Source organism: Chlamydotis macqueenii, chromosome 2, assembly GCF_036417535.1.
Source record: "Chlamydotis macqueenii isolate bChlMac1 chromosome 2, bChlMac1.mat, whole genome shotgun sequence".
Lineage (NCBI taxonomy): Eukaryota > Metazoa > Chordata > Aves > Otidiformes > Otididae > Chlamydotis > Chlamydotis macqueenii.
In genome coordinates, this window is record NC_141557.1 from 37935316 (window position 1) to 37957541 (window position 22226).

Below are 22226 nucleotides of genomic sequence, written 5' to 3' on the forward strand. Positions count from 1 at the left end.
ATGATTCCTAACTCGCCTTTAGCCATCTCCTCTGAAAGACTCTGCACCTCTCCACCCACCCAGAAATCACCAGCCATGCCACCAATTCCTCACCACCCTCAAGGCCAGCAGCTCTCCTGCTGGGTCACACAAGACCATCAATGAGAACAGCGAAGTCAATGCACCCTCCTTGTGGGGCTCTGTTCTCATTGGCAGGAGAGTGGGCTGCAGCACTGAGGAATGAGAACGACACTGAAAGATTTCTCATTCGGAAATTCTTGATGAGATGAGTAATCAACCACTTTCCAAGATTCTTTCCTGAAAAAAATACTTGTGATTTTTTTTTCCTGAAAAAATACTCGTGACATACAGGATACTTTGAAGAAGATGACCATTTTATGGTGGGTTGACAAAATGGTTAACGTATTGAGGGGAAATTGCAATGAAATTTGGGAAAGATGAGAAAGTTATTATACTATGACTACTGACCATATAGCCTTTTAATATTTTAAAATGCATAGATGCACTGGGAACGAAGATTTTGAAACAAATGTAGAAAAAATTAAAAGGATTTTTAATTCATGGTACACTTACTATTTTTATGTGATACTATGGCAACATGATTATTCCAAGTAATTTATCATTAAACTCATAGCTATGTGTCATACCTTATTCTATTAATGAAACACAATAACTGAATATTTAGAACAATAATTCTTAAAATAAAGCATAGCCTATCTCCTTGGAAAGCAAAAGTTTATGATTTTAAGAACATGAACATAAACAAAGAACAAGATAATATCATGACTTTTACATGTATAATAGATACAATTCTTATTTGTATAGGCTCACATAAAAAAGCTTAGCAAGCACTTACAATCATAAAATCACAGAATAGTTATGGTTGGAAGGGCCTCTCACAGCCTGTCCTTATAGGAGGTGCTCCAGCCCTGTGATCATCTTCGTGGCTCTCCTCTTGACTTGCTCCAAAAAGTCTATGTCCTTCTTATGCTGGGGGCTCCAGAGCTGGATGCAGTACTCCAGGTTGGGTCTCACCAGAGCAGAGTGGAGGGGCAGAATCACCTCCCTCAACCTGCTGGCCACGCTTCTTTTGATGCTGCCCAGGTGGTTACAGAAAAACCATCAATTTATTCTAAGGTGTATAGATTTGATCTAACAGTATTGTATTTGCAAATGGGGAAGTTAGACCACCAAAATGCTTGGGTTCACTACACGGAATTGAATAGGGTTATAAAACCAGAGGTCAATTTGAAGAACCTGACACATTTTTGTTCACAAAAACCTCTCTGTGTTCCATTAAACATCCAAGATCCTAATCTTTCAGAAATTAAGGCAAATAGAAGTTCTTTGTGAAACACTGAAAGTAAATGCATTTATTTCTTGTTTCTCCTAATTCCTTCCCTCCCAGATGAAGAGAAATGTACTTAGCTTTTCTGGAAAACCTGTTTTCCTTTATCAGTCACAACCCCCGTTAAGGCAACTCTCCTTTAAAGTGTAGGTGACCTTACTTGTACTACACTGGGATATTAATTATCCCAGATTTCTGATACATATACCCAAAATCTCTAATATATAATTGTGAATCTCCTGAAAACTCAGTCACAATTCTTCATGATTGTAAAAAAAAAAAAAAAATAGAAAAAAGCAAAAAGCAAACGTTTGTTCACAGCCCCCCTCCCCCTTGTTGGTCCCCCTCTAACAAATGGACTCCGCACCCCACTCAATGTGTGCAGGTACAAATTAATGAGCTGCTAATGCCCAAACACTGCCAGATCCCAACTTCTGATTGGCTGCAATCTGGTCATTAAAGAGAGGTAATTAATGCCAGATTGCACACACAATGCTAACAAACAAACAAAACAACCCCAAACCTGCTTCTCTCCTGCCACAAACAGCAAAACAAACAATACTGACATAACGGCAGCTTTCAAAGGACAGTTGCGGCTCCACTGCGGCACCTCAGCTAATGAGTGTATAGAAAAGAATTTATCTGAAGAAGAAGAAAGTGAAACTCAACAGCCTTTCAGGCACATGAAACTAGCTGGGAGAAAAGTCTGAGATGGTGGCAGCTACTTAAGAAGAAAATTCAGCTGAAAATAAATGTACAAAGAGTTTGGTTCAAAATTTCAGTAATGTGTTTTCCCCTTGTCACTTACTGCTCAGATTGTGAAAAGTTAAAAGCTGGAATGCAGATTTCTCCAACTAATCGTTATATGAGTGATCATGACCATATATTATTGCTTAAGTTTTCTGGCACTATCTATAATTTCTGTCATGATGAACTAATACGACTTCTTTGAAATGTCATGTATGCTTCACCACGGATTTAGTTAGAATTTAATATTATTATATGGCCACTTTCAACCTCAGCAAATAGCTTAAAATACAACGCTGAGAAAATATCACAGCAGCAACTAGAAAATTATCAGCATAACTAACAAATTAATTCCCATCAATGAAGCACAACCACTTTCTTTTTTTTGATCGATGGCTTATGATAAAAGGTGTCTTCACTGAATTAAGCTCCTAACTAGCTTGCTCAATGAATAGGGTAACTCACCATGTTAAAATATATGAAAACATAATCATTTTAAAAAAATATTAAGAAATACAGTAAGCCTTCAGACAAAGGATGGTTGTCAGGTTCTTAGTATGCAATGTAAAACTGTAATATTCTACGTAGTGCTTTAGTTTTCTAATAAGTCATTGTGATAAGGTTAGCACTTCAACACAGAACAACATACAAATAAGAACACCCAAAGATGAAAATTACTTTGCTTATGCTGCTGTATTAGAATTTTATTTGCTAAAGGGTGAAAACAGATTTGCAAAATTCACAGTTAACTTAAAACAATAGTTTTAAACCTTTTATTCTTAGCCCTGGCTGCCTTCAGGAAGGAAAGAACATCTGGTTATTTAAGGAACACAATATGTTCACATTTTCTATGACTTTTGTTTCTAATTGAGTTTTTAAATTTTTTTTTTTATTTGAACAACTCTAGTTAGAACTATGTTTTTCAATCACTTTATATTTTTCCACTGCCCTGTCTCCATATCTCTACTTCTTAATTTCGCAGCCTTTCCTTTGAAAATTAACAGTGCTCAATGGTTTTGATAAGGAAAAAAATGAAGAAAATTGGCCTCTCGTGGGATATTAAATACACAGAGACACACCTTCAGTAAACGCTTTTGGGTATACACAAAGAACCCTTCCCTTATTTTCTCATTTCACATATACATACTTTTAATAGCCCGTTCTTCCATAAGAAGCTCTACTTTTATGTTCAGAAGGACTGTAAGTGCAGAGAAGTTACTTTCATATAAATAATTGAGGTAATTACCTGTTCAAAGATTAGAAATGTGAAACAAATACTCTGCTAAGCAGGTTAACTTTATCACCCTATGCAAAGACAACAACACTGATTTGAGCTTTTCATTCTAAATTTTCCTAAGAACTGGAGCTAGCCAAATGCAGAAAAGGCTGAAATTCAATTATTCTGCATTGATCCATACTCATGCCTGTAAAATTAGTATCTCTGAGGCCCTCCTTCAGAGACAGGTGCATTAACTTGTTTTCAGCTATTACAGAGATATGTATTTCTCTTCCGTGGCACTGGAATATATCAAGGATGTAGTCTCTAAAACATCCTCTCATCCCAACTGCCAACTGGGGTTCAAGAAGTGAAAAGAAGAGCTGCTGCATGCATTAGGTTAATGGCAAGCACTAATCACTTCTCATATTATTATTACTGGATAACGCTAAGGCTTTTGCTAAGTTTGATTCCACAAAAGGTCAGGAAATTGTATTTGTCCATCTGTAAGAAAAAAATGCCACCCATCTTTTAAGTCTAGCTTTCTTTTGACATTTAGGTTGCCCTCCTGGTGATGACTGCAGTGAAAAGAAGCAAACAAAATGTGACAAGTTCATCAACCCAAAGTTTAGCTCTCCTGATAGTCTACAAGACAAATAAGTAAGGAGGAGATATCTGTTATGTTAGACCAAGGAAATAGAAGAAATAATAGATGTTATTAGACATGCGAACCCAGATTATCTCCAGAATTGGAAGTTATGGATGGAAATTAATAATCCCCAGACAACATGTATTAGCAAACCTGCAAGAGGCAGATTCCTGTTTGTCCCTGTCCATGATTTCTCAACTGTATTTCTTGTACAGCTGAGACTTAAAGCTCCAGGAGGCAGAGAGTAAGCCTTTCTCAGATATTTGGAATAACGCTAAACATTCTTGATACGTTCAACAAATAATGAAATAAGCCACTGGACCATGCAATAGTCTCCCACAGAAGAGTTCCCCGACTTCACATATTAAAACCCAGGAGAAATCTTGGAAGAAACGCCACACAGAACAACTCAGCCCTGGCTCAAGAGATCTAAATTGCACTGCATCAAATGTGATTTCCCATTAGGAACTAGAAGCTGGTCACAGAGAAATGCACAGGAAAACATCAAAGGTGGAAGAAAAATCATTAAGCACTGAATTTGCTAATCATCACTTACAAGTTACACTACTGCCTAAAATCTCCTCGTCTTTTCTCCCAGTCTCCTTTTATCTACTTAGGGAATAAAGGCAAACCACATTATCTTTATGCAGATAACAAAAAAAAAGGTATCATAATTTTCCCACTTACATGGGTATGTAATCTGTGTACTGACTTTAGACTCCTAAAGCACCCATGATATCTTGTTGAGTCTTTCCTTTCACTCTGTGTAATGAAAAATCTTGACAGAGTTGGAAAATTTTTATGTGCAGGTTTTACAGAATAACAAGACTTCCATTTCAGAAATATGTTGGATTGAACCAACATATGCTTAAAGACACATAAGTGAAACTTAAAATCATATTAGAGAAAGATAATAAACAGGTACTCAAGTCATTGCATTGAAAATACATTTCTTTCTCAGACCAGGAGTTATTTTTTTCTTTTAGAGTGATTCTTTAGAACAGTTTAACTTCCTCACTATAAGAAGTCCAGATGTGGTTTCCAGTCTCAACCCAAAGATCCAACATAAGTCAAGAAGTGTCGGGAAGTCCCTTAGGACTCCTCATTCTCTGGAAATCCCAGCTTCCTAAACTTCAGAGTATTTCCCAAGCAGATAAGCACAGCTCAGAAATGAGGAACAATTGTAATTAATCATATTTAAATTGACGAAACAACTAGCAGTTTTTGCATGAAAGAGCTTTACATACTCTTTCACCTGAGTGAAGGGTGAACTACCTGAAAGACATGGTAGGAACGACATCCAGTATTTTACTGAAAGGTGTTCAAGGCACATCTGAGAACGTTAATTAATAGGACACTGAGGCCTTATGAGCCTGACAACTTCATTCTGCTGGAGACAAGAGTGTAAGGAGTGGAATAGTGATCAAACTTCTTTCATGGGAAGCTGGTGGTTTATTTTTGCCCCCTTCAGCTGGTAGGATATCTGGTATACTGCCTAGGATGCTAGTGGAATAATTAGTAATTCTGTATTTTAACAAACACCTCCTATGAATGACAGATTACATACTAGAGTTAGTTTGATATCTTAGCACAATTTTCCTCTCTCTCTATCTTCTCTCTAAAAAATACTTCTATCATCTTTTGCTAAAAGAATACATAAATAAATGCTGGTCAGTCTGATTTCACAGACTGCTGCTGAAATCTTATGAAAGATTCCTGAGATCTAACGTTACAAACTTTCTTACACACTGAAAAGACAATATACTTTATTTTGCGTCATGAAAGAAATCTTTCTGCCCGAGAGGAATGAAGAAAGCAGCTGTAAGGATGCAGATTTCTGCAAAAAACTGATACAGAAACCAAGAAACAATTTTTTTTTTTAATGTTATCCATTAAAGTGTAAACATTGGTACTGAATGAAATTTTGCAGAAGGCAGTCACAGTGCAGGAGTGATGCATTTTTTCTTTCAAAGGTGATGTGCATCAAGAAGATGAGGGAAATCAGACTTTACAGTGGCGTCCTACTAATAGGGCATGCACAGAGACAGTTCAAAACCAGCAGCACAAATTCTGCTATCTGTCAAAAGACCTGAGTACTGCAAAGATTACTGTGCACAGTTTCATCTAAAACACTTTATTCACTATACTGTGGATATCTGTTGCAAATTATATCCACACATGCCATTCTTAAACAGCAATAGGTTCTGTTTTTTTTTTTTAGTATAGATGAGTATACCAGAAACTGTATACTAGTAATATGTAACATAAAATTTATTAATTTATACACTTCATTCATGTGAATCTTCTCAGGCTGTAACAGTAGACTCTTGTTTTTAATTGAAAACCATCACATAACTATTATATATTGGGCGAGGTTTGTGCTTTAAGGATTAACAGTGATTAATCTGCAGAAATCCCATGGAAAAGGTCTTACAGATGAAATTGCATGACACTTTCCATAGAGCTTAATAGGTTATTAGATAAAATATTACCATTTCCCTCAAAAGTATAGTTTATTATGAAAGACATCTGTGCAGAATACCAAGCAGAGGTATTCTAAAGAGCATAAACACCTAGAGCTACCAGAGCTCCTGTATAACTTTAGCAAAGTAGTAGGACAGTATCCTTTAAAGAGTAAAGGAACTGGTTTGTACTCTTGGTTGCCAAATCTTTCCTTCAGTTTTTTCGTCAGGTAAGAAGAAACTTGAAACTACAGTTTAGTTCCCAAAATGTAGGTTGTTACTTACTTGATCGCATTTTGAACATTTTATTACAGAAATTTGTTCCCTACATTTACAAAGCGAGCATCTCACCTTTGGATCTCGGAGAAAAAGTGCTCTTAGGATAAGGGAGTGGACATCTCCAATAGGTGGATAATGCATCAGAAGTCCCAAACAGGTCTGATAATTACTTGAAATCACTACAATGAAAATTGAAAAAAAAAAAAAAAAAAGAGAGAGAGGAAAAAAAATGAAATACTACTATGTTATATTGATATTCCAAACCAGTACCTTTTCCAGTAGATTCACTACAGTTTGGATTCAGCTGTGTTTTCCCACACTGAGTCTCTTACAGCTCAAGCAGTGCTCAGAGTAAAAGAAGACACTGAATAATCAAGCTTCATGACTATGCTTGGCCCCATATCATTAAGGACAATGCTAAATCTACCCCTGACTTTATGTCATAGGCATTTCTATTTGCTTCAGATTTAGATGTTTAAATTTAGATCTCTGTAGCGTGTACATAAAGCCTGCCCGAGTCAGTGGAGGTCAGGTCAATACAGTCGGTGGAGCTTGAAGGACTAGTCCTACGCTTTGAAATGGACACTGGCTTTTCAGATACTCATCTGCAGACACCTAAATTTAAGTATGATAATTTGTGAGATAAATTTTACCTTCGGTCTTGCTTTTATGATAACTTTCCCCCACTCTGACAATTCTTTGCTGAAATATATCTTATGTTGCTCTTATAAACATACACACATACTTGCTCTTGCACATACATACACACATGCAAAATGATCTCTACAACTCCTTGTTTTCTCTAAAATCAGAAACTATTCACAAAATGTTCAGGAAAAAAGCTAGATTTTAATTTAATAAATACATAAAAACATAATATATCATTATTATATTCAATTTTTTCACTTATTCAGGCAATTTTCAGCTTGCTTTGCTAAAGTTTGTAATTTTGTTATAATTGTGCTTGATTTTATCTGCATCTGTGTAAGTATACTCTATGGTTCTTTGTTTGTCATTGTCTTCCCCCCTGCCCCCCCCCCCATCAATCTAATTATGAGTGCAATTATTAAAGACATCTTTTCAGACAGGTCTACGCAAACTACTTCATTTCTTTTGCACCATCTAAATCCAAGCAATCCATCTGCCGCAGCTGTCAATGCAATGCCTGTTAACGATGCTTGCACTCTGCAACATAAAGACAGCCTCAAACACTAGCAATCGTAAATGAACTTTTAACAAACTTTACTATTCTGAGAACTTTAGCTGTAGTAACAAATACTTCTAATCAATCAGGCTTCTACATCAGAAAGGATATTTGCAAATACAAAATTATTTTCAATCAATAAAAGGCAAAATAAAGGACTGTTGTGCAGAGAGAAAGATTTAAATGTTTTACTTTTTTTCTTTCATATGAATAAGCCTCATATCCTCCTGTACCTTTCCTCCTTCAACAAGAGGATTATGGGGAAAAGATGCAGGACTGGGCAAAATAAATAATTATAATCTGTGTAGGGAACCACTTTATCATCTTCATTTCCGTTGCTGATCCGACAGCTTGTAATTTCATACATCTGCTTTCATTTGTAAAGCACTCACTTATCCTACTCATTCTTTATCAGTTCTGCCTGTTCTTTTTCCTACCCTTTGTTTTTCTTGTTCATATTCAGGTACCTGTTTTTTCTTCTTGAAGTCACAAAGCTGGCATAATGAACACAATACAATGGTCTCTGTCAGAGTTCTTTCAGAGGAGTATAATACAAGCACCACATAGTACCTACCCAATCCAACTCTCATATGTAAATCAAATTTAAGATAGTGTACTGCAGTTATTATCATGATGCCTTTTTACCAAAGCAAATAAAAATACTGAAGACGGATAGTAAATTCTAAATACTTTTATAAACGATAGGCAGTAAGGCCAACGCATTTCTCTTTTGAACAGGTCAGGATGTGTTCTATTCTGCAATGTAAAATGGATTGAAATTATCCTTTCTTCATTTTTCCAGGAAGAGTTCTTTGCTGTCTCAGAGATACAGAGAGAAGTAAATCTTAAAAAAGCTTATTTATTTTAATGGTGCAGACTTGACTTCTGACAAAAAAACCCCTGTATTTTCAACCACAAGACATTTACTCTAATTATTAATTTTTTGAAATGTGTAATAGTGAAGCAATTGAATAATGGAAAAAAAAATCAAACTGCTGGGTAATGACCTATATTCCCTCTGATCCTTAAAAGTTAAATTTTAAAATGAAGCCTCACCATTCAAAGAAAGTTCAAAAAACTCCAACACTTTAATGAGGAAGGTCTGCTAACTTCATTTCTTTTATCTTTAGGATTTTCCCCACATATTCAGCTGTTCCCTTTTAATGTAGAAATCTTTACAGAAGAGAAGATTGTTGCCAGTGCTCTATTTGCTGGGGAACCTTGGGTTAAAGAGATGACTTTGCTGAAACACCTCTTGGTACCCTTTGTTTCAGACTGATCTGTATGCTGCCCATGAGCCGTCAATGTGTGCTTGCAGCCCTGAAGACCAACCCCATCCTGGGCTGCATCAAAGGAAGCATGGCCAGCACGTCGAGGGAGGGGATTCTGCCCCTCTACTCCACTCTAGTGAGACTCCACCTGCAGCACTGTGTCCAGTTCTGGGGTCTTCAGTACAGGAAACATGGATATGCTGGGACTTCTAAGAATCAACTGTAGGATAGTTTCTGGAAGGAGAATCTGTGCAATACAAATTTCTCCAGTCTCAGCAGTAGCTGGATGGCACTGAAGTTCAATTATGAAGTACCTTACGCTGTGGCCAGTTGCCTGGTAATAAGCTTGTGCTCGGGTACCTGTGCTTTTCCTTCACTAATTGGCTTGGCAAGAGTCACATCTGGATCCAGCTTCTACCGTGAATAACAAGTTCTCACTTCTCCAAAGAAGAATGCTATTGGTATTTCTAGGAAAAGGAGTAGAAAAACTCTTCTACATAGAGAAAGTAATCTTGCTACCTTTTGATTAGTATTTGCTATGCAGTGCTCAGGGGAACATCAAATTGCTTTCTCACTTCTGCTTTAGATGAGACTGGCTTTTCTCTGTTGGTCCAATAACCATTCCTGGATGCAAGCAGCAATAACAGTGGTGGAAAACATGTAATCTAACTGAACCTGTCCTCAACCAAGTCCTAATTTTCTGCCAAATATAATGCCTTAGGAGTTTAATATTTGATGCCACCAATCCTGTATCCAGATGACTTCCTAATACAGGAAGGGTGGCACTACTTCCCCCTGCTGCTTTACTCACCCCTTCACTCTGATTTCATCAACAACTGCATATACATCCACATTTGTAAAAAAGAAGTAACACATTCATGTTTCTGATTTGACAGATTTTAAAAAATAAGGTTATTTTGCATGAATTTTTTGAAAGAAATACAGAAAATAATGTATTAAAAACTCAGATACTTTGGATACACAACCCTACGCTTGGCTTGTGAGGATTATCACTCCACAGACAAAGCTCTGCTTGGATACAGATGTAAAACTGAACAGAGCGGTTTACAGAATGGCTGTGTACATGATTATGTATCTGTAATCTCTAAAATGTGTAAACAATAATCTAATAATTGAAATGCTCCTTTCTCCTTGAATAATATATCATTTGAGTAACAGAAGATTAAAAAAAATAATGAGAAATATAGTAAAAATTATGCTTTCTTAAAATCACGTCCTTGAGAACATCATAATAAAACACAGAAAAAATGCATCAATTCCCAAACTGGCAACTTCTCCCTCGTCCCTAAATGTGTTGGTATAAAAGAATCTGCATAATTTTTAAACTTAGAAATACTTTCAGTATTGTATTACAACCATTGTTTATGTTTGACAGTTTTATAACATAACATACTAGGAGCTCTATTATTATTCCTATTCTTTCAAAGTTTTTAAACTGAAAATTTCCAGACGATTTATTTCTAGATGATTAACACCATTTGCTGTTTTAAGATAACATTTCCTCTCATTTTATTTTATTTAAAAATGTTTTAAAAAACACTACAACAAAACTTTGAACCCCATTCAAACCTCATATATTATCAGCAATAAAAAGTGAGGAAAAATAAAAAAACTTTTCTATTACAGATATATAAGAAAAGCTTTCTTTTATCCAATCAAGAGCTGTGGAATTCTCTATAGTTTGAGCTTAACGCTGAAAATATATTCAACTTTACAGCATTTATGACTAGGTATTTTGTTCTACTATTCTATTATGCTTAGAGTAGCTAATTAGGTCCAACTATAGGACAAAAAGTTACATATTACAGAACAGTGTATGTATGAAGTATTAGCTGTCCTGATGCAATGACTCTGTATCTCATTTGGGCAAATGTATTTCACTTTAAAGCTACTTACTACTTTATTTACTAAGCCTGGGGATTTCAGAGAAAAGAGGGAAACTGATTTCATACAGATACCTAGAACACATTTTTAGCTCACATTTTTATTTACTTTATACCGAGACTTCTATGTGAGCACCACAAAGAAAAAAAAACAACCCAGACCAACCTTCCCTCCCCTAGGAAAGAGAATGTGCTTACAAACACAGTTTTAATGTATTTTTTTAAAAAAGGAAAACGATGACACAAAATAAAATATTGATATTAAGAAACATTTTTACATGCATCTGCACTACATATCTATACAAAAAAATTTAAGATTATTTCAGTTTACTGCACATAAACAGGCCAGATTTAGATTGCAGAACATAATGACCCGGAATCAGATCATCCTGAAACAGCAGCATTAATTTTCAAACCTCTAAACTGAATTAAATGTCCACTTCTTTCAGAGGAATGTAAGGTAGCTCTACATGCTGCATGTTTATTAAAAAGTAATTAAAAAACCACATGAAGGCAGGCAGTGGAACGACAGTACGTGTAAAGTACATGCACATTATATTTTCAAGATTGGGCCCTAAAATAGGAACCACAGATGTTGAAAACTTCATGTGTCCTAGAATACAAAATTGTGTCAAATACGTGACCTTGTTATAATCTAAAGCTTACAGATTGTATATAATTATCTCTGAACAGCATGCTACAGAATTCATATATTTAATGACAGACATGCATCTTGCTGCAAAATGCATACTTTGATGCAGTACAGTTGTATATAGGATTTTCTGCATAATATGATGGGACAGAAATGAACACTTCTTAATTAATCATTACATACCTTCCTCCTCCTATTCACAACTATATAAGCTAACAACATTTTTGTGACTTCTTGTTTGTCCCAACTTAATATTGGTCATCACTAACCCATAAGGATTCCCCTTTGCACACATTTCAGGCGTACTAAAATAAAATGAAATTATCATTTTTTTAAAGATGCCACTCTTGCATATAATAAAACTATTTTGTAATTGTTACTCATCTCTTCATTTCCATTTCCTTCAAGATATATCTTCGAAAATTATGAGTCATCGTCCTATGCATTTTCACATTTCTCACAGCATAAAAATATTTCCAGTGTCAAAGGGACGCTCTACTCAATTCATCGGCTTGGTCAGAAGGTGGAGCTCTATACATACCTGTATCAGTTACTGCACATAAAATCTACAACTCCATGTAAAACCACAGAACTACTCAGAAAACAAACCTGCATTTAACTCCAAGATAAAATTTGTTTCAAAAATACAGCAGACTGCGTCCAATAACAAATGGCTCCTCTCCTTGCATTTGAAACCATTTTCAGAATGTTAAAAAAGCTACAATGAAATTTAGCATTTCTTAAGTCTTCTTTTTCTTTGAAAAAGAGGTTCACATTCTTTTTAAAATATCGTAAGATAGTTGATACTTACGGGCATCTCTAATATACAACAACATGGCTACAAAAATGTAGTCAACTAAATTCAGGGTGATACTGTCAGCAAACAGAGCATCCCAGACAACCAGAAGGTCCTGAAGTGGGAATTCACGTCCAAACAGAAGCCTTACCCATCGCCTGAAAAAAAAAAAAAGGAAAAGACGAGATTTGTACTTCTCTGTTTTGTCAGGTATCGTAAAGTCAGGATACGTATCCCAAGATCAACTACAGTTCAAAAGGTTTTACCAGAATATTTTGCAAAGCATGAAGTTAAGTGATAATCACTTAACTAACTGTACTTGTGGAAATGTTACTGCATCTACATTAAAGAAATGACACATTACAGACTGTAGAAGCGTAACTGACTAATATTATTACGTGGGTGAACCTCAAAGGACAAAACATATCAATCCTATATACCATTTTTTTTGAGCATTTAATGTGATAATGATCTAAGATGAAAGGGAGAAAAGAATAGCCTGGAACAGCAAAAACAGGAGGGTGAAGCCAGTGGTTTACGAGAAGCCCCGAAAAACAGTCAAGTGAGAGCCCGTCCATAGGCAGATGCTAAACAGCAGTTAAAATGGACCGGGTCACACTCACCTTGAAGAGGTTTCCCAGTGTTATTGATGACAGTGTTTGCAGCCTCATGTAAAATATGCTATGGATGCTATTTTGATTAAAGCTAGTTTAAATCTTTACTAGATTTAGCGATAATCTGCAGGTAGGCTATAAAGTTAATTCGTGTTCATATCAGTGCTGTTTTCATACCTGGCAAAATGTAAAAATCTGTCTTATTAAATGTAGTATTTGCTTGAATATTGGAAGCTTGAGATGTAGGATTTCTTATTTCCAGTTCTGGCTCTTATACTGACTTGCTGACCTCAGGAAAGGCCCTTTCCTCTCCTACTCCAGAACAGACTTGCTAGCTTTGTACCTTTTTAGGCAGGATTATCTAAGGTTACATCGGAAAGAGCTAAAGAATAGTTAGCAACATTAATCCTGAAATAGTTATTACGAAATGGACTTAAAAATAATGAATTACATTTTTAGCTGGGATATGCAAATTACTATGCATGTGGAATCTGTTTATTCAGTGGCAAGAAAAGATTGATTGCAAATTTCTGCTAAGCAAATTAAGTCATTCTTTAAAACTCACAAAAATTTTTAAAAAGGCAACTACAAATTTCATCAAGAATTCATGTTTAACCACTTTCGTACCAGAACTCATTGTTGGTTTAAGGCATCTGTTTTTCTTTCCTGATTCCAGTAACGAAAGTTCATTTCTAGACAAATGTATTCCAATACGTCAGTCGAGTGCAAGCTTTTAAGATAGCAACAATCTGCATAAAAAGACTCTTTCTTATAAAAGAAATTCAAAAGGACTGTTTTGTGAGCCAAGGTTTTGTTCACTTTTATTCCCCCTGCCACTGGAACCATATCTATAATCCACAAAAACACAAATGTTACAGATTTAGAGAGCACTACACAGAATTTTTTCCCTTGCAAGATATATTCCCTTTTAAAAGGGAAAATACATTATTTTAAAAGACAGCATCATCTCATCCTTATATCAAACATTTACATTCTAAGGTCTTGTGACTTTTAATGTTAGCATACTTAATTATAAAAGTCACAATATTAGCTGTGAAAAAAACCAAACTCTCTGATCAAACCCCTTTCCTATGAGGACTTATTTTCAGGCCTCAGAAAGAGAAGTCAGCAGAACCGCTAACACAAAACGAAGGCTTAGCTAGTGCATTTAATACTACGCCTGCTTTATCTAAGGGACTTCAGTATACAGTGGCACTTTACCCTACAGAGCCTGACTATTATCCCATGGTGACACAAACATTACCCAAACTCCGCATGAAGCCCATTACTTGCATTAACAACCCCTCCCACTGGTAACACCACAACTTCCAAGTTACACAAATTGTTAGGTGAGAAATTTCAGCTAAGCTTGCAGTATTTGAGCTGACTTTGCTTGCGACTACCCAAATCTCATTCAGAAGCCTTGCTAAAAGTCTAATACACTTCAAGGAAAAAAATACACCATGGTGTAATGGGATTTGTTATTAGTCTTTTATTAGAAATCTCTTTTGCTTCTTTACTACTTCATTATGCAGTGTTAATCATTTGTAGATGCAGGTTTATTCTGCTCAAGCAGAAGTCATTCCTTTTTTTCTCCTGCTCTTATATTTTCTCTTGGGAAAATTAAATCTCAGTCCCCAGAGGTATCACGTTTCACAGATGTAGGCTGCTGAAGAACAACTGGACTTCCTTTTGCAACCACAATATTATTGTTAATTATTTGAACCTTCCTGTCTTAAAAGGAGCAAGCAATTCATGCTGTTGTAAATGCATATATACTAACTGCTCTCTTACTTTCTTCAGCAGCATTTAGCTCATAGCATCTATAAACCAAGGACCCTATTGCCTGCGAACCATGCCGCCATATGGCAAGACTTCACTCAGCTTTTATATTCATAAAAACGGATCTTAATTCCTTAAAGTAAGTGTCCACACTGAAAAGCTGTCTTTCAAACTAACACATTTTTACTGCTTTTACAAATATTTGCAGAGAATTGAAGACACACTTAATAATTGCATTGGATATGATAAACCTTTTTTTTCTTCCTATGATGGCTGTCTGTGGTTTAATTATTGTTCTGTCCTGTTAATCTTGGCTTACATCTGTTACACCTGCAGACTGTGAGATTCAGAATAGTATACCTTTTATCACATGCAGTAATACAATAATTCATATTTTACCAGGCACACTTAGCAATTAAAATCTACAAAAAAATACACAGATTCTTTAAAGCCATAATACACCAAGTTATTACTACCTACATTGTAGAATATGTAACTGTATCTTTGACTTACGATTCCTATATAATTAAACTAATATTCTTAAGAGATTAGTAATTACTGGCAATAGATAATGATTCATTAATGACCTTACAACATAGGGTAAGTAAGAGAAAACTGCGCTCTAGCAAATAAATAAATAAATAAATAAAGCAATGACCCGGCCTTACCAGTTTTAACTAAAACCACAACCATTTTGACTGAGATTTACAGGAAAATCCTCCAAGCATCAATAAAATTAACTCATGTGTTACATATATTTAGCTGGTTACCTTCTCTGTCTTCTTTGAAGGCAGAGAATTATTTTTAAAAAATCAAATAAGCCTAAGAAATGGTTACAGATGAGGTGATACAAAAAGTTTAGGAGTGTTTATGAGGACAAAACAACACAATAAAAGCAGAAAGAAAAAACATAATGCCAGGAAAGGGACAACATGACTCTGAAGCTACTTCTAAATGACTAAATCTAGGATCCACAACTTGTCAACAAGTTGCCTAAAAGTTCTACTCTAAGAGTCTGTTTTCAGCCATTTATACTCTTGCTAAACTCAGTCTTCAGTACAATTTCCACTCCAAGCATCTGCTCACGGTTTGACTTTTTTTATTCATTGACACTATTCCTTAGAACAAGGTTAAAAAAATTCTGCTCATGCTCAACTTATTTTCCCCAAGCATTTCAGATAGAAGGTTAAAAAAACAGGGTCTCTGGTATTTCCTTTTTGCTGTGTATATATATATATATATAAAAAAGCCCAAACTTGTCAATTCCTTGGTTGACCTAACACGGCAGAGTGCAGATTTCTACAGAGTACTGTTTCTTCCTAACTCTTGCCACCAACCCAACGGTGCATCTGCCATCCCGTCCTTCACCCCAGCTGCACCCTTCTTCCCGCATGGGAGATGGCAAAGGTGCGTATCGTCCACCTGGAATGGCTATGCCGCTTTGCCACTTAGGGTCATTTAGTGACAGGTGAGGATGCTGTTCATCTAGTTTCCAATGCTTGCAAGGCTCACTAATGTGAGTCTTCCAGAGAAAGGGAGGGTCAGTAGGATTCTGCAGGATGTCATTTCATTTTCAGTGCAAGTTTTGCTGCTTTTTTAAAAATAAGAATATTATTTAAAGGGACTGTAACTATTGAAAAGAACACCATCTTATCAAAACCAAGCACTCGGAAGCTGAGAAATGCCAAAATCAGTTGTTTACTGACTGAGAAATTATATGTCTCTTTAAACTCTGTCATGAATTATGTTCAAGCAAACATTTGTAGCCAGTGCAATTTACTATGTAAAGTCATGGTCAATAATTTAGGAGAAAGGGCAGACAGACTTGAGCTGTGATCTGCTTGTTCAAAAAAAAGATACAGAAAAAGGATGAGGAGCGATATTTGTATAACACTTTCAAAAGAACTCAAAGCTATATGGATAAAGAATTAAATAGCTCAATGCCAGGCAGTAAGCACTCCTCTGGGCAGACTTGGTGCCTGCACTATGATTTCAGATGTCTATGTTTCTAACCTATGGACAGGGGGTGGGCTGCAGTCAGAAGGCGGCTGCGCACCTCCGCTTCTGCAGAGGTACCGGCAGCAGACAGGGCTTACGCGGGGGCTACTGCTCCTGCAGCAGCACTCGGCAACGCTCGTGTGGATGAGAAGGAAGAGCAAATATAGCTGTAAACACACAACAAAAGCACTCTCATAAGAAGACATTTGATACCAGAAACTCTCCTGGATTTGGTAGCTGTCAAAGGCAGTTAGAGGGAAGACAGGCAAGTTCAATCAGAGGATGTGTAAGGTAGTCTACTTTTTTTCAATGTGACATGAAGGAGACCAATCAAGGCAGGCTTTAGCAATACTTCAGCTTAGACTTGTTACACAGTCCATTTCCCCAGTGTTCTGTCTCCTTTCTTAATAAATCTCGTTTTTATTAAGACTCCCCTGGCTTTATACAGTTCAGGGATTTTGTACGGAATGTCCTAAAGAGATTAATAAAACCTTCAAACGATACAAGACAGCAAAGGAAACATGCCCGAAGTATAATAACAACAACTTGTTCTTTCAGCTTCTCTTATACAACGGTCTTGTGGAAGGGCAGTACTGCTCATGGTGTATGAGAAACTCTTACTGATCACAGATGAGAAGAAAGGAAAAAAAGCTAAGTGTAACAATTAACAAAATGGTATTTCTAAAATAAACACAACCTGATTAAAATCCAGTATTTTGTCAGGACAGAAAGAAGCATGTAAAGTCCAAATAAAGCAAAAAAACTGGTATAAGAAGTTACGTGGGAAGCTCACCAGACTCGCAGTAATTTACAGAAATTTCTGATGTGTTCGATCTAAATGTTCAGAATTTTACACACAGCACACTCTCATATGCACACCACCCGTAAAGGACGTACAGTGAGATATTGTTACAGCATATGTTCCTTTTTTTGCCTTAATCTACTTAACTTGTTAAGGGAATGAAAACAGACATCTTGCTAGAAGATGGGTTTCCTTCAACCATAAAATCAAATGTTAATTCTGGATTTATTAAATAAAATTATGTGGCCTTTGCCATTTGAGAAGGCAGACAAGATGATCAGATTTTCCTTAGGCTTTAAAACATTTAAATATTACAGATTTCTAGCACATTGTCTCCAGCAGTGTATGCCTATTGTACTATTGAGAAGCATGTGTGATAACGAGGGAAAAGGCGTGTGTCAGCCCCGAACACATCATTCGGCTTCTCCTTAGACTTAGAAATAACAGAAAGTATATGAAAAAGATTCCTCTTATGTGTACACATACACCTGCCTTATCTGTTTTAGTAATTTCAGTTTTGTATGTGGACTGTTACTTTGCCAGAAAATGACATACACGCCGTGGTGTGACCATGATCTAGGTAGGGATTGTCCTGTCCTACACTTCCATGCCTGCACTTCCCAGTGAACACCCAGCTTCTCCTGTACTGGTTGCATGAAGATTTGGTGGATGATTGCCCCAAATGCATAAATTATGGCTCTACTGCTAGATGGATACAATGTAGGGTTTTGGTCTTTCTGTTCTAGCTCAATTTCAGTTTGGTTTGCGGTCAAATTCACTTAAAATTTTAAGTTTTGCATAGTTATATTAAAAAACCCTCAACTTTAAAATCTATGATAAGATCCACAGGCTTTCCGTTCCACAGTTTAGACACTGGAGCCTTAAAGAGCAGTTATAAGCAAAGATAAAAATTACAGTGTTTGAAAACAATTTAAATAAAAACGAAACTACGCATTTATATTATGGATTATACGGGTTTCAAAACCTACCATAGATTTTCCTGTCAGAAAATAAGTATTTAAAATTAAATAATAATTATAATAAAAACTCATTTATTAATATAAATCTACTCAAATTTAGGCTATTTAGGCGATGAACTATGTACAGCGAATACTGTGCACAGTTTACTTTGTTGCCTTCTTTCCACTGGGGAAAAAGGTTTTGATTTGTCCTGTCAAAATTTCCTGCTGCTCTGCATATCCTGAACATTTTTATAGTAATTACCTTATCAAACACAGACTAGCATATCTCTTTAAAAGAAATACCTTTAATTTTATTTTTACCAATAAATTATACAACATAAGCATCTAATTATTATTTTGATTATTTCCTTTCCCATTCAGTTTCTTTAAGATTACTGGCAAAGATTACTCAGACTTGCATTTAAGAAAAATTCTTTCCATTTTTGGAAATTACACATTTCCTTATTAAAGAAGTGTTTTTTTTTTTTACTAAAAAATGAGTTCCCCATAATTATCTCCTCCTTTCTATCAGTTTTCTTGGCAAATTGAAATTGTACCTGTAAAAAGCCATGTAAAATACATACCAAAAGATCACCCAGCTCTCTCTCACGCAGCTCTCCCCTTCCCCTCTGCAAGCCACAATAACCCCATAAACAAAAATAAAAACCCTGCAATGACAAGTAGACCACTGGAGAAACTTGCCTAAAGATGCGGTGGTTTTCTATACTGGAATCTTTAAATTCTGATCAGATGTTATTACAAAATTCTGAATAGACATCATGTAAGATTGGATCTGATCCAGAGATTATTTGATAAAGTCCTATGAAGGCATGATTTCAGACTAATTAAACTCATACACCTGTATAATCTTGGGTTACTGTTCTGATTTTGCAATTTATTTGATTGATCTTTCTAATGCAAAATGCCAATACTGGCTGAAACAAGCTCTTAACCTGTATGTAATTGGTTCACCTTTTCTTTACCTAATGGGTCAACTTTCTTTTGACTTTTTTTTTTTTGCCTGAGAGAATTCTAGTTTCTCTGCATATTCAAATCCTTTCTAAAGTAGTAGTTTTATCTGCACATTTTGCCAATGGTTCTTATACCAAAATTGCAATAGTCCACTTCTGGAAAAGCTTGAATCTTAATTTATTTGTAATAGTAATTATGGACTAACACATTTTAAGACACAATGGTTGTTTTCATTATCAGTTCTGATCTCCACCAATTTTAGCTTGCTGTACTGGCTTGGTGAGATTACAGACATTCTTCCCCTTTCAACCTCATCCCTCTAACATTTGCAGAGACTATTTTGGTTTTTAGATACTACAAGACTGTAAGCTTGAAGAATATGAAAGAGTAAAAACAAGACCCCTCTCTCATTAGCTTGTTCAACTGATTTGAAAACAGATTGGATTAGTACAAAAGAGAAGTCTGTAACTGGCTCTTCCATAACACTAAAAGCTTCAAACACAGAGCTAAGGACTTGAATGTGTTTACAAGAGAAAACAGAAAGGAGTTAATATTTTTTTTTCAGTGGGAAAGATGGGAGAAACTGGACCTTTAAAGGTGGATATTTATATTGTGGATGTAACTCTTAGATGCTCAGAGATTTGCACTGAATACAGCATTTTTAAAGAAACTCTCTGCAGTGGGAGAAAAGTCATAATGAAATATCTAACAGTTTCAGACATTACCACATTAGATGGGACTTCATCTCTGATACATACCTAAAATCCTAATTTAATGACCAGTATCTGCACTCACAAGAGAAAAATGTAAGACCTTGAAGGTGTGCCTACTGAATGCCTACTGCTCTTTGCCTCTATGCAATTCAAACACCCCAGTCCTAAATACTGATGAGGCATGTGCATTTTGTTTTGAAAATCACTGCAGAGTAGCAAAAACATTTTCTGTTTTTAACAAAAATAATTACAGGTGAATGATTTTAAACACTGTTTGCTGCAATAAACCTATTGAAACAAAAGAGGCACTTCTAAATTAGTGAAGTTCCTACTGATATGAGCTATTAGCAATTAGGAACTCCACCTCCCCAACTTTTCCATCTTTAAACAGCAATGATTAAATTTGGTTTTAAAGTGGAGAAATTATATTAGGAAAACAACTCTCAGTGTTGTAATTAAAGCACAGTTCTTAAGATGATAAAATAAATTTGCTAATAGCTTTATCCATTGATTCAAGATGCACGCAGTAGGTTCAGAAGACACAATCTCCTTTAGAAGAGGAATCTATAACATTTTACTCTGCTATATTCTTAGATCTTCTGTAGAGTTACTACCTTTCTCTGTAGAATCCACTTGGACAAGGCATAATAAAAAAGTTATGCATTTTAAAACAAAATGAAGAGAGATAATTTTGTTAATAGTTCTAAAGTAAACAAAATACTATGAAGTCTACATTCTATCTTGGAGACTTCTCTATCACAATTTCTGCCTATAAAAAATTGAATTCTACAATGGAACCATCTTTCTGTTGCTCTGTATTGAAATGTTAAAACAAATGAACTTTCTTTCTGGCATGCTAAACAAAACATATTAAAAATTTCAGGAGATTTAACATCTTAAAAAATTCTTCAGAAGCTATCTGCCTACGTCCAGCAATGGAACTGCTGCTGGAGAACACACTGTACTCAAACCCAAGAAAGCAACATGCCTGTTGTGACCATACCACTAGTTTACCAATCCACAATAGTATTTTTTTGCTTTCTAATCCCATTTCTCCACTACAGGTGGTTTTTTTTGATGTCACAGAGAATTGAATTGATAATGAATACACAGTTTTAGGTTTTCATAGTAAAACTAAGGATGGCAAAATATCCAAGAATATGCATTATAAATTAAAATGGTAACTTTAAGCTAATTAAATTATGTATCAGATTGCCTCCTTTATCTCAGAAAACTGCATAAATACACATCAAGCATATCTGAAGTAAAAGGACATGACCTTTACTAAGTTATAATCTTTCAGTTGGGCTTAAAACATAAGAAATTGAAATTGTGATACTTTGTTATAAAGAAAACAAGAAAACCTTATTAATCTATTCGGCAGCTGTGCTCGGAATAAAACAGGCACCACTGATGAAGACTTCACTAACATCAACAAAATTTTACTATACGTGTCTTTTGTAAAAGCCTTGTTTTAGATTTTGAAAATTCCTGCTAATTATGCTGGATATGAGCACAGGTAAAAACCAGACCAGCACAGATAAATAAATTCCTTGCCAGTGAACAGGTATGAAATATATGTAGAGATAACAGGACAGTAAAACAGGTGCAAAACCTCACTAGACTGATACTTATTTAAAGTATCATTTTCTACGCATCCAGGATTTTGTCTGAGTATCTTCCATGAACGACTGGAGCACCCAAGCAACTCCCTAGAGGAAGGGACTCCACTGGAGATTCAATGTTTGTAGCTGCTGCCCAGAGGGACCAGACCACCTCCAAGGCAGCCTTGAGTAGTGAGAGAATCCTGGCTTTCTATACTTCTATTCATCACAGTACAACGAACATATTTCAG

General features: G+C 35.7%; 1 protein-coding gene across 4 annotated transcripts in view; it reads right to left on the minus strand.

The window, feature by feature from the left end:
- The window catches only part of TBC1D5 (TBC1 domain family member 5), a 325821-nt gene that overhangs the window by 70110 nt on the left and 233485 nt on the right, over window positions 1-22226 (minus strand). For all 4 annotated transcript variants that reach the window (XM_086742636.1, XM_086742637.1, XM_086742635.1 and 1 more), the window contains 2 exons: window positions 12544-12686; window positions 6774-6880 (listed from right to left, as the gene is read on the minus strand). In XM_086742636.1, the coding sequence (XP_086598762.1) occupies window positions 6774-6880; window positions 12544-12686 (250 nt within the window). The remainder of the gene's footprint in view (window positions 1-6773; window positions 6881-12543; window positions 12687-22226) is intronic.